The sequence below is a fragment of the Mauremys mutica genome, chromosome 5, assembly GCF_020497125.1.
Source record: "Mauremys mutica isolate MM-2020 ecotype Southern chromosome 5, ASM2049712v1, whole genome shotgun sequence".
NCBI classification, from domain to species: Eukaryota; Metazoa; Chordata; order Testudines; family Geoemydidae; genus Mauremys; species Mauremys mutica.
In genome coordinates, this window is record NC_059076.1 from 43,215,739 (window position 1) to 43,228,759 (window position 13,021).

Here is a 13,021-nt window from a genome sequence, read left to right on the forward strand (position 1 = left end):
AGGAAGTGTCTTTTCACTGCATATGCATGCATGATAAACTTTGGTTCAAATTAAATATATACTTGATGCATATTTGAATGAGTATTGTAGTAAGAGTAGGTTGTAGGTTAGAAAGCTTAACATATTATGTGAGAGTTGTAGTGGTAATCATAAATAGGCCACAGTCTTTAGGGACTGTTTTAGGATATTTCATTTAACACAGTAATCGGAACAGATTTGTTTTAGTGCTTATAGGGAGCTGTGTCTCAATTCCTGGCTTATAACAATTTAAAATTTCACTAACCTGATCACCAAATTGATATGCTTAGACCGTTAAGCAGAAACTCAATGATTGTTACTATTTTAGCTGTGATCCAACTTCTATTTCTTTGACTTAAATGGGATTTGGACCAGTTCTTTATATGCTTTTCTAATGTAAATATGCGTAGGTGTGGGTGTGTATTATTTATTGTGTATGGTGGTTAAAGGCCAGATGTTTTTAAAAAAATTTCATGAATAAATAAGGGTTTTATGTACATTGGAGTTTGGAGATAAGGTTCATGTAGTTTTGTCATGTAGTTAGGTTGTTGATGCTGGTAACTGAGAATTTGCCTGTGTAATGTTGTGTATACATGAATTTGGTATCAAGTTGGTGTCAGAATTGGTTGTATAACAAGAATATGTGGGAAATTAGAGCCATTTTTATTCTGATCTGTCAGATGGCCAAGTTCCTATTCTATCAAATGTGAAGGGAATATTCACTGATAATATTTCTATACAGTATTAAGTGTCAAACCTTAAGAAGTTAGTCTCTCAATGGAGGTTGTATCACTTAAATGTAATGTAAACCTGAGGCATTTATAAACCATATTCCCTATGTTAGAAAGATTGTTTTTCACTGATAAGCTGGTAACCACCAGTTTGTCAGTCTTGGCATGATGGGTGATTTGCCTAGGGATTTTCTGTGCTCCATCCTATTCTACTTGAATATTTTTCTGTGAAATGATGAAACCTAAAACTCGCGTGCTGTCAGTAAGCTCAGTATGTTGGATAGATCACTTTTTTCTTTACTTTTTCGCAGTTGGTCTCTAACCCCCTAGCCAAAAATCTGGAAATGATTATACACTGTCTGCAATTTTTGAGAACCATCTGGTGATGCTTAGTAAATCAGTGTTTTATGATCTGAGGAAAATTGCTCATTGGAATGTAGTACTCATAGAAACAGAACTCTGACATTTAATATTCACAGCCCTCATTTCCTCTCATATCCAATCAGGAGGTTCCCCATTTGTAGATCCTCTGTTGGTCACTTCCTATTATGTTATAGAAGGAAAAGAAACATAGTGCTTGTTTCATTTAATTCAAGCATACTGTTCTTTGATTCAAACTGCACTGATCACTTTTCACTGGCTTTATTTTTTATTATACTATGGTGGCTGTCGGGAAGGAATTGGTGGATGGAGACCAGCTTTGTAAAAGGCATACTGTGAAAAGAAATTTGTAAAGGACTGGCTGTTACTCTCTCATTTCTATTGATTGATTCTTTCATGGCCATAAAGGAGCAAAATTTTGGAAACTTCTTTTCACAAGTTACCTTAACATCATGATTTAATTTAATGTTTGTGTCAGTGCATAATAAAATGAATGAGAAAAAATATTGAGCTGTCTGACTGCGTACTGCTTGTAGCACCAGCTTGCACTCTAATGGATTCAGGAAATAATCTGATAAGGACTCTTTTCCACCTTAGACCTCTTCATGAGTCTGCCCCTTTATTAGTAATCTGAAACAGTTTTAGAATCCGTAATAAATTCCATTTCAGACCCTGAATAATTTGATTTGCAGCAGTGTGTGACTTTCAGAAAATGGACCACAATCAGAAACTCTTCAAATTAGGATCTCTTTTCTCATTGTTTTAGAAGGGTTTTTGGTACCTTTGCTGTTTGTTCCATTCTTTTGGATAAGACCTTAAAAACAGTTCATATTGGGTCAGTCCTATATAGTTATCATAAAGATAGGAGTTTGGCATGCGGCTTTTGCTAGAACATTTTCTACACTTTATTGTGCTGTGCACTAGTCAGTTCTCAAAATCCAGAGATGATTGCATTGTACATATGTAGTTTGTTAATGGGCTTTAGAATCTTTCAGGATAACACACCTTCCGTAATTTTTTTGTTCTTTCTAGGAACACTGCCTTATGGGTATTAAAGGAACAGTCCGCCGCAGTACAGATGGTGACTTCATCCATGCTAACGTTGATATTGACTTAATTATCACAGAAGAGCCTGAGATTGGCAACATAGAAAAACCTGTAGAGATTTTTCACATCATTGAACACTTCTGCCTTGGAAGAAGACGCCTTCATCTTTTTGGAAGGGATAGTACAATCCGACCAGGTAGATGTTCTATTTATTTTATGAAATAGGTGAAAGTTCACTTAATCTAATTGTCCCTTCCCTTCATAACTTCCATATAAGATGAAATTTCATGAGTTCGGAGAGAAAACATAGACTAAATTCTATTTTGTGTCAAATGTACATTTATATTGCCGAGGTCTGTAGTAGTCACAGACTTCATATTAACCTTAAAGAGTCCAATAAAAGGGATTTCAGTAATCCTTATCTGACTGAAAGAAGCCATGTGGCCAACAGTAAATTTCTTGGTGGTGATTCCAACATGGAGCTCATCCAGCAGGAGGGCATAGGATCCATTGGGCAGAAGACTTCCACCTTGCAAACAAGACTTCCACTCTGGTGATTGTGGAGTGGGGGTGGAGGGATAATTCCACCACTTGCCATGTTTGGGGAACTCTGCCAGCAGTGAAGAAGCATAGGAATTGTGCCCTAGTATTAGTCGTGGGCTATTGTGCCCCCTTCCCCTCCCCCCCCCGCTCCTACTGATCAGAATAGGAGAGGCACTTGCAAGCAGATTGGGGTGTCTATAGATGGAACAGTATACACACAAACAGAGGGATGTACCTTCCCCTCCCTTGCTGGAGTGGTGTATGGAGGTTATTCTGTTTCTAGGGTTATAACTTCTGCTGCTGCTCATGTGGCTACCAGTGAGGGGTACAGCGACAGACCAAGAATCCAGCTTAGCACTGCTTACTAGTAAGTTGTCTTTTATAAATGTACAGATATTTGTCTACTTTTAAAAATGAACAAAATGTCATAACTCCAGGTTTACAAGCCTTTTTTGTACTAACTGTTTAGTATAATGCGTCTGTGCTCAAACTGTTCAGGCTCTCAGTTGGGAAACCAAAACATGTTATACCGTTTTAAAGCCATTTTGATATGTCGTTCCTCTGTTGTCGGACTTCATTTAAAAAAGAAATAGAGCAGACTCCATAGCAGCTTTGGAAAGTGAATGTCTTTATTATGTGCAAGGCAGAAAATAACACTCACTGATGGTTATAAATTCTAATCGGTGTGAATATCCTAAAGAGCTTTTTAGACAGATGTGTCCCAGATCAGGTGATAGATTTCAAGTAAATTAAGAACAGATTTCCTCCCACATCACCAACCAAGCAATCGCTAAAAAGCAGCCGAATCTGGAAAGTCTGTGGCAGCTATTGCTTTTAGAGGGAGAGAAATGCCTTTCTTTTATCATACATCAGACGTCCTCGTCAGCTCTAAATTTTCTTCCTCATTATTACTGAGGTAAAGTCAGATAAAATACTTTGACTGCTATGATGGCCTTTTACACCTTGTCAGAATCATGACCTATGTGTGGCTTCTTTCCTGAAAACTATTTTACCTTGAATAGCCATGTGAGCTTGAATGGCATTGCCAGCAATTTGACATGTCCCTGTATTGGCTCCAAGTCTAAAACGACAACATCTACTGTGTGCCTAGTCTAGAAATTACCAGTGCATGCATCAGACCTTCTGAGGTTACTTTCAGTCTAAAGTGTTGCACATTTCTTCTGTCATGGGCCCTTCCCTTCATCGCTTTCCTGTATGAAATGCAGTTTCACTGGGAAAAACATATTGACTTAGAATAGAATTCATTCTCATGTACACTTGTTACCAAGCTTTGCAATACTAGTAGATGCTATTTTAACCTTATGGGGCCTAATACGAAGTGGATTTTGGCAATCTAACTTTATTTGGTTTTAAAAAATCATTCTTAAGATAGTTAAAATCAGTTGACTCCGGCCGTTACTCTCACTGAATGTCATCCCCTGGTTAGTCACTGCTAAGATTATGTATCCCATTAGTCTGAGCTTTGGATATTAAACAACATGTTCAGGGTAGTAACACATTTATTAAAAAGAAAAATGCATATTTGCGAGGGAACTTCCAAAGCTACAATCTCAATTGCTATGGTCTCTTTAAGTAGCTTTCTTATTAAAACAATGTGTTGCAGTAAATGGGAGTAACTAATTTTGACTAAACTAGGGAAGTGCATTACACTACGCAGACATGTTATGCCTTGTGATTTGTAAGAGCTCTAAGGCTTGCTCATATTATAAAAACAAAATTAGTCCATAACGCTTCCCTATAAATGCTGAACAAATCCTTCCCTTCCCTTTTGTGGAATGATACAATAACTGCAAACATTACACTCCAAAAGTGTAGTCTGGCTTCTTCAGTAACATGTTACATATATAACTAACCAGCTTCTGTTATATCTAGTCAACCTTCCACTGTTCTCTAGATGGTGTTCTCGGTCTTAATTTCATTTGTTACATGTCTTTGAGGGAGAGAGAACATTTCACCCTTGAGGCTTCTTTTGACTGTACTTCAGAAATTCACATAACTTTGTTAATCTCATGTTATATTCACCTACTGGGCTGCTTCTGCATTTTAAGCTAGTGACAAGCCCTTGTGTTCTTTGGAACTGTATTGTATGCTTAATTACAATATGGCTAGCTCAGTTGAATAACAGTTGCCCCTCTCTTTTGTTAGTTTAGGCAGTGGCAAAAGTTGGCAGAGCACACTTTTGCTCGCCAGTGATGATTAGCACTTAAGTAGCATTTTTCATCTTCAGAATACTTTGCAAACTACTAACAAATCCTCACAACACTGATGGATGTAAACCTAACCCAGTATTTTTATTCCTTATTTCAAAGTTGGAAGCCTGGGGGGAGTGATGCAAAGTTTTAGTTGATCCTGGCAAAGGTCAGGAAGTTAGTATTAGAGCCTGGATTTTAATTTACTTGTTGCTAGCACTCAGTCCACTAAACCCTGTCTTTCTCATTAGTAAGTGATATATAACTGGAAGTTCAATTTCCAGGAATTCTCTTCAGTGGGTAAAGTACTGGACCACTTATATAGTGTCATGAGGTACAGCACACACTTAAACCTGAATATCTTTCTGGTAACCTCATTTTCCCTGAGTGGTATTTGCATTCTTACATAAATTACTCAACTTAATGACTACGCATTCACATACATGCCTGCTCAACCAAGTTGTTTGCAGTGTTGCTGTAGCTGTATTTGTCCCAGGATAGGAGAGAGACAACGTGGGTGAGGTAGTATCTTTTATTGGATCAAATTTCTGTTGATGAAAGAGAAGCGCTCTCTGGATCTCAAAAGCTTGTCTCTCTCACTAGTAGAACTTGGTCTAATAAAAGATATTACCTCACCAGCCTTGTCACTCAACCCAGTGTAAATTTCAAACTGAAAGGCTCACATTTCCACAAGTTGGCAACTTTCCCATGCAGACTTCTTTTTTTAGAAGGGTTCATTGTTGGCTGCTTTGTATAGACCTAACAAAACTGTTTTTCAGAAAACACTGCTATCAACTCATAGCTTTAGCCAACATCCACATGAAGATGTTATGAAAAAATGAATTTGTCCTTAAAGCATAAAATTCAGTTTGCTGCTCTTGCTAACTTTTTATCTTCTATTTTTTCTTTAGGCTGGCTGACTGTGGGACCCACCCTCACAAACAGTAACTTTAATGCAGAAACCTATGCCTCCTACTTCACTGCTCCAAATTCCCATCTGACTGGTTGTACAGAAGAGATTGAGCGACTTCGACCTAAGTCACCACCTCCAAAATCCAAGTCGGACCGAGGAGGTGGAGCTCCTAGGGGAGGAGGAAGAGGCGGGACTTCAGCTGGCCGGGGAGAGAGAGGGAGAGAGAGAAATAGAACTAATTTCCGGGGCGAAAGGGGTGGATTCAGAGGGGGCCGCGGAGGTACCCACAGGGGAGGCTTCCCACCACGCTGATTACATTTCAGTCATTAGTTCTCCCTCTGGTCCTATGTCTCCTCTTCTCCATATCTTTTTTTAGTCTTGTTTCCACCGAGATGAGTCATTCCGGGGACTTTTTTAATTGATTGTGCTTTCTGCAAGCAGTTCCAGATACTTTGCCTGCCCACATCTGGCACATCACCTTACTTGGCAGGTGGGATCCAGCACCTGATGTCAATGAGCTAAAAAGCCTCCTGGCAGCTTTCATTCACCAGGAAGGAGGTCAGAGCACACTGGGAACATCAGAAGGGGTTAGTTCCCCAAGCTGTGAATAGGATTTGAAGAGGAGTTACTTGCTCTGATCTTTTCCAACTTAGAAAAGAATAAAAAATCTTTCAGCTTTTTTCTTTAACGCTTCCCTATAAATGCTGAACAAATCCTTCCCTTCCCTTTTGTGGAGGTATCATGATGATAATACAGACTTGCATTGTATTTATGGAAGGAAAAATGGCGTGTCTATAATAGCATTTATTTCTTCCTCCCCTATATTCATAACTAAACAGAGGAGTAATATTGAATAAATAGAGCTCTATTTTTTTTCTATTTGTTTTAAATTTCCCCAGTCATTCCTGGGAGTAGTTTTGTAGTAGTTTTATTTTTGACTTGTCAAATATATTTAATACATTTTTATCTTTGATGTTTGGACTGAAAAAACCAGAAACAATTTTATGTTGTCACTTGTAATGCTTCATGGAAAGCAAAAAGTGGCAGTCATCCATATTTGATCTAGAACTTCTGTTTACGTAGACATGCATTGTTTTAAAGTAGAGAATCTTGCCCATTGCCTGTTAACTGTCTTATTCATGACTAGGGAAAGCCAAGTTTTATTACAAAATAAATGCAGTATGAATAATGAAACAGCCCCAATGGAGGTAATATTTGGGGAAAGGGAGAAAGCCATAAAGAGGAAAAGTGCTTCCAGAGAAATCTGGATAAACTCTACCTGCACAAACAATGCTCAGTGACTGAAAAATTGTGTTTAAGCTTTGAATAGTAAGTGGTGGGGATGAGAATGTCTTACAGAAAATCAGCTTCAGAATACAACTTCAAAAGAGAAAGTGATACACCTTTATTGTAACTGTGTGGTATTTGGTTTTAGAAAAGCCAGCTCTGTAAATCATTTGTACAGTACTTGATGCATATGAACAAATCCTGGCCCCACTGAAGTCCAGGGGATTTTGCTATGGATTTCATTGGGACTAGAATTTGGCCCTAGGACTCTTGTACTGCTTATCTACTGAACTTTTAAATGAATGCCCTGTAAAGTGGTGAATAATGAAATTTCTTTCAGTGTTGTTTTTGATAAACATCTTTCCTAATATTTTCTAGAATTATTTGGTTTTATTTAAATGCAGGTTTTATTCATTCTTCAACTTGCCTTTAAAGTTTCTAATTTGTTGGTTTTCTGCTTAGACAATTCAGCTTTCCTTTGTTTGTAAAGGAACAGAGGTTCCTATTGTCATAATGGATGAAATCTCCATCATTGTTTTGCTTAGTATATTTTACTTACACACACACACACACACACACACACACACACACACACACACACACACACACACACACACACACACACACACACACTCTATAATTTGGACAGTTTACCAGACTCTGATTTTAGTAACCGTAAATGACAGTTGGTGATGGGTGAATAAATCTCTCCATTATATACATTGTACTTCTACCTGTGTCACATCTGCAAAGCTGAGGAGTGACTTGAAGTAGAAGTTGGTTGAGTTGGGGTCCTTGAATCCTTGATTTTCTAGAATATCAGTAGCTCATTTGAACATCAGTGATGCTTGTAGCGGATTGCATCTGGAACAAGCCCAGACTGCTTAATGGTTGTGTGCCACAACCTTGGAATGGTTCTTATTTTTCCCAATTATACTGTGCTCATCCTGTGGTGTTTTAGTAGTGAATATTGTACATGCTCAGCATTACAGATGGCACCCCCATGCCACTGAAAACAGCTTCTGTAAAGGTGAGGAGGAAAGTGATGTTAACCCAGTGTTTTCTTCCTCTGATTCTTCTTCCTCACACACTTCTTCTCTACAATTGAAGAACAAGTATTCTGGCATCAAATATGAAAGGAGCATTGAATCCTCGATACTGCACTTTAACCTAAAAATAACTCTTAAAGGAGAACTGAGATGTCTTGCTTTAGTTCAGCATGGCGGAGTTGGCAAAACTGCTTAAGATGGGAAAGCAATAAATGTCTGTCAATCGCTCTTAAGGCTTTAACTGCCTTTGGATGCACACTGCTCCCACTGATGCCAATGAAAGTCCGATTACACATTGACAAACAACTTGCTCCTTGTTAACTGATGATGTTGACTCTCAGGAAATATGGATTCTTGAATGTCATCCTGGGCAGTTTTCTGTACTTCAGAGGTACACTAGGGCTGTGTGCCCTGTTGTCAGCACTGATACAGAGAGACTGTGTCTCCATGTGACAAGGTAGTACATTATCCATATTTGGTCTGTCCTTGACTGACAACATATGCAGCTCATTAGGGCTTTGTGGAGGTGACCTCCGTTCATGAGAAACTGAAGTGAGGATATACTCTTTCCAGATCGGCTATAAAAATGCCAACATTTGGTAACTTCTGATCACTCCTGGCCTGGGCCACACTTACACTTGTATTCTGAGAGGAAAAGCTTTGTATCCCATTACTGATGGCCATCCAGTCTCTTGATAGGAGCATTTTCACAGGAGAGGGGTGATAATTGCACTCATCCATAATTGGCTATCAGGTGAGTCTTTTATCTAACATTTAGCTAATTTGAGTGCTTCCCATTCTTGAAGACAGAACCAAACAGAAAGTTCTCAATTTCAAATGTTGTCAAATGCTTAATGCCACCTTTCTTATTTCTGCAGCCTGTTTTAGTATAGCTGCTTAGTTCTTGTCATGTCTGTCTGTTCAGGAAGTTACTTGTAAAGTATGATCTTCAAAGTTCTATTTGTGCAGTAAGTGAAGGATTTGACAATTACATGGGCTAGCCGCCTGGGACAGCTAAACATGCTGCATCAAAAGAATTTTAAAACATCAGTCGACTGCAAATTGTTCTCTGTAAATCTAGCCATCTTGAGTCTTTTGCTCACATATGCTGTCACTTGTAATAAATTTGCTGAAATGTTATATGTACTGTTAAATTGTTTGAGGAAAAAAAAAAAAGGAAAATGTTTTCAGAATGTCTCTCCATGAAATAGTATACCATTAGCACAGCCTGGTTATGTATAACTGAGATATGTGGCCTACAAGGGGTGCTAACACAATGTATGTATTTCTACAGTGATTGCTAGAGATTTTCCAAAGGTTCTAGTACTTGTGGAAACTTAGGATATGTCTTTTTGGTACTTTATGTGAAGGTACTGGTGGGTGAAAGACATTTGTAGGAATTTGAGTCTTGTAGGAAGGCATTTGTCATCATTTTGTGACTATAACTTCAATTTATGTTGATGTAAGTCCAGTAAATGCACCAATGGAAGAACAGTCTTTGGCCAGTCATAGTGCAGGTGGTGAGAGTTCCATGGACCAGCCACAGTGCAGAGAGCTCTGTAGACATACTAGCTCTTTGAACATGGACTAGGATTGGTTGGCTTTTTCTCAGCCCGTATGTAGGCGTTAAAAGGCGTATTCTGTGACGATGGGGTTCTTGTCTCTCTCCATAGTTATATCATTATAAACAAGAATAACAGGAACCTCACGTACACAGTCAAGTGAAAACTTAAAAATCTAAAACTGCTGAAATAAGATTTAAGTTTGTGAAAAGGACAATAGCACATTTAAAAAGAGAGAGTATCCTCTGCCCCTAATACTTATTCCAATCTGTTATGCATCTGGAACCTTTTATGTGCAGAGTACTACTACCTTAGACTAGGAACATCTGCTCGCCAGTCTTGACCTTTTGGGATTTGTTTATTACTTTCCAGCTTTCAAAAAACTCTAAAGTTTAGAAGCATTTTTGTTCTTTAAGATCCAGACATTGTTGTAATCATGTCCTTGCAAGGGATTGGAGTCTGATCCTATATTTAAGGTAACTTTGAATACACTTGAGAGGGTTAAGTGGCATTCGATCCAACTGCAGTGAATACATCTGTTTTGTTTTTTTTCACTAGCAACCACATTGGATCCAATGAAGAAATTAATTTATCAAGATTCTTCCATTGGCTTTAGTGACATTTAATTTCAAAGGATTAATTACAGTGTTATGAAAACTGTGGCTAGGGGATAGGAAATGTCCATTCATGATTATATCAAGAACACCCTGAAAGTCTTCATTTTGTTATGGTACAAGCATCTGCTTGTCAGCTTTATCCTTTTTTGACCCATTATGATATATTCTCATATGGATTAGAGTAAATAAAAGCACTTAATAAATGACACCACCTATTTTTGTATACAGTAACAACTGTTCCAAAAAAAAAAAAGAAAAAGGTTTGTATGCTGAAAAACTGCACCAAATTTTAGCCAGGCAGGATATTTTAGTAAGGATCTGGAGTTTTAGTTACAATCAAAAATATATAGAAGAGCCTATTTAAAGATTGTTTAAAATGTTGAGAAAGTTACCTGGTCTCTCTGAAGTATAAGTGGGCTTTTATTAGTCTGATTATTTTTGGTGGTACGTAGTATGTGGTATTTTAGTGACACCTATAGTTAAGTGTGGCCAGTGTTTTCTATTTTAAGATATTGTTTGCAGTTGCATATAACTTTGCCAATGTTAAACTGTTAGGGCTGAAAATTCCCATCTGCTTTGTTCACAACTCCATTCTGTGGAACAAGGACTTGAAATGTGTCAGGGTGGGATGTCTGTTTGCCCTTCTGTTACAGAAATGTTTGCATGTGGCCTAGTTATAGGCCTTTGAAAAATCTGTATATGTTCAGTAGAGACTTGTTAGAGATTGACAGCTAAATTCTCTGAAGCATGCTCCAGCCCCTCACAGCTTCTACATGCCAACTGGACTGCGCATGTGCCTTCCCTATAGAGTGGTTGAACATGATCCATTCCAGGGCTGCAGTGGCTGAATAGGACTTTCGTTGCAATTGTTCTGCTGGAGGGAGAACAGGGAAACTTTTTTTTTTTCTTATGCGCCCAATGCCTTCCCTACTGCATGTGTGGTTAGTGAGGAGGAGGAGTTGGCTTGACTTGACTGTAGAAAGGTGAGGGGTGGAGGACAGACAGGGGTAGAAGCTGGCAGGAGGTGGAGTTCAGGGACAGGTGCTGGAAAGGGAAGTGACAGGAGCAGAGGGGGATAGTAACAAAAGGGAGAGAACTGAGTGGGGGGAGAATAGGAGTGGCAGGGACTGTAGCAGAGCAGGAGTCAGGCATGGCGGAGCCGGGAGGGATAGTCACAGGGGAAAATTGGGGAGTAAGGTGGGTAGGAGCAGAAAAGGAGAAGGAGAGGGAGAGGGCGGAAGGGTCTGTAACCACTAAAGCACACTCCCCTACAGGACCTGGAAAGGAACCCATTTTTCCTTAGTCTCAACTTTCTTTTGCTGTCTAGCAAACAGGTGTGGAACCCACTGGTAAAGTATGTTTCCATCCCACTCTAATGGCAGGTACACATAGAAGATACGTCATTAATTCAGGTGGCAGAGGACTGGTATAGATTTAAAGTTCCTAACCCTGCTGGTGGCCCATGTGGGGTGTTCAGGATGCCTGCACAGGATGTCATTTTTTTTCATTTACATTTTTAAAATTCAGGAAGCTATTTCAGAAATACTATGCTAAAAACATTTAGGTTTGTAAAGCCAAGCACTCAGAAGTTAGGAAATGCCAAAGTTAGGTTCCCTGTGTAACCTTTAGTGTGACATCTGTGTATGCATTATGACACAGTCTTTCATTACATGGTCACATACTGGTTTTTTCCACCGGACTCCTGCCTCATTCAGTGAAAAGGATGGACTGCGCTCTGGGAGCAGTAAATAAGGGATCTGTAGGACCCCTGTCTCATTAATTGTGAAAGTTGGAAAGTGTGGAAAATGAGGCAGGGGTCCAGTAGGAAGAGAAAAGGTAGTTCTGTGCTTCAAGCAGTTGAATGCTGCCCCAAAGAAGTGGGTTTTATCCCTGCTTCTACCACAGAGTTCCTATGTGGTGCTGGGCGTGTGTCCTAAGCCAAAATGTTCCCAGGCAACCACAGTTAGTTCCTTATTTTCTGGGTACCGAATCCTGAGGACTGATGTGTATCAGAAGTGAATGCTCCAACTCCCGCTAAGATCAGTGAGCTTTACTCTGAACTTATAAAATGCTAAGTACACTGAAAAACCAGGCCTAGGGCTTCCCAGATTGAGTACCCAAATTAGTTGATGCTTCTGGCAATTTTGGCTTTAATCTCTGTGCCTCTATATCCCATGTGTAAAATGGGGATAATGCCACCTGTTGTATGAATTTAGATGAAATAAATAGGTCAAAAGTGTTAACATAACTTCGTCACTGTCCAGGATTAAACAAGGTCTAAAGTTTCATATACAGAGACCTCAGCTTGTCCAATACTGTGGCAAAGCAACCATTACAAACCCTTTTAACTTTTTATTACAGATAGAGAAGGAGGAAAAACAGTTTAAAGCATCGGACATGTAAAGTGTTAGGTAAGGCTTTTCATTTTAACAACCTTTCTTGTCCCTTTTCCCTTTAGTTGGGGAGAGTTACCAGGAAAAATAAACCCTTGTCTGACAGTCTCTTAGATGGTATTAAAGATCATAATTGTCCTTTTGAGGAAAAGAGAAGTTAATTGAGATGGTCAGGAGCAACTGCTGCTGTTATACTGATCTCATTTCATTTCAGATGTTGTTTGGGGACTCAGCTGGAGCTGGTAGGGATGGCCATGTCATCTGGATCCC

The 13,021-nt window shown here is 39.0% G+C and overlaps 1 protein-coding gene and 1 long non-coding RNA gene across 3 annotated transcripts in view; both read left to right on the forward strand.

Moving 5' to 3' along the window:
• The window catches only part of METTL14 (methyltransferase 14, N6-adenosine-methyltransferase subunit), a 35,700-nt gene extending 26,398 nt beyond the window's left edge, over nt 1–9,302 (forward strand). Inside the window, exons 10-11 of one of the 2 annotated variants that reach the window (XM_045019797.1) lie at nt 2,163–2,373; nt 5,842–9,302. In XM_045019797.1, coding sequence (XP_044875732.1) covers nt 2,163–2,373; nt 5,842–6,155 — 525 coding nt within the window. In that variant the 3' untranslated portion in view covers nt 6,156–9,302. The remainder of the gene's footprint in view (nt 1–2,162; nt 2,374–5,841) is intronic. The other variant, XM_045019798.1, reaches the window with a different exon arrangement.
• Nucleotides 9,303–12,072: 2,770 nt separating this feature from the next.
• The window catches only part of LOC123371269, a 30,833-nt gene continuing 29,884 nt past the window's right edge, over nt 12,073–13,021 (forward strand). Inside the window, exons 1-2 of the long non-coding RNA XR_006579738.1 lie at nt 12,073–12,194; nt 12,720–12,769. This is a non-coding gene — a long non-coding RNA (uncharacterized LOC123371269). The remainder of the gene's footprint in view (nt 12,195–12,719; nt 12,770–13,021) is intronic.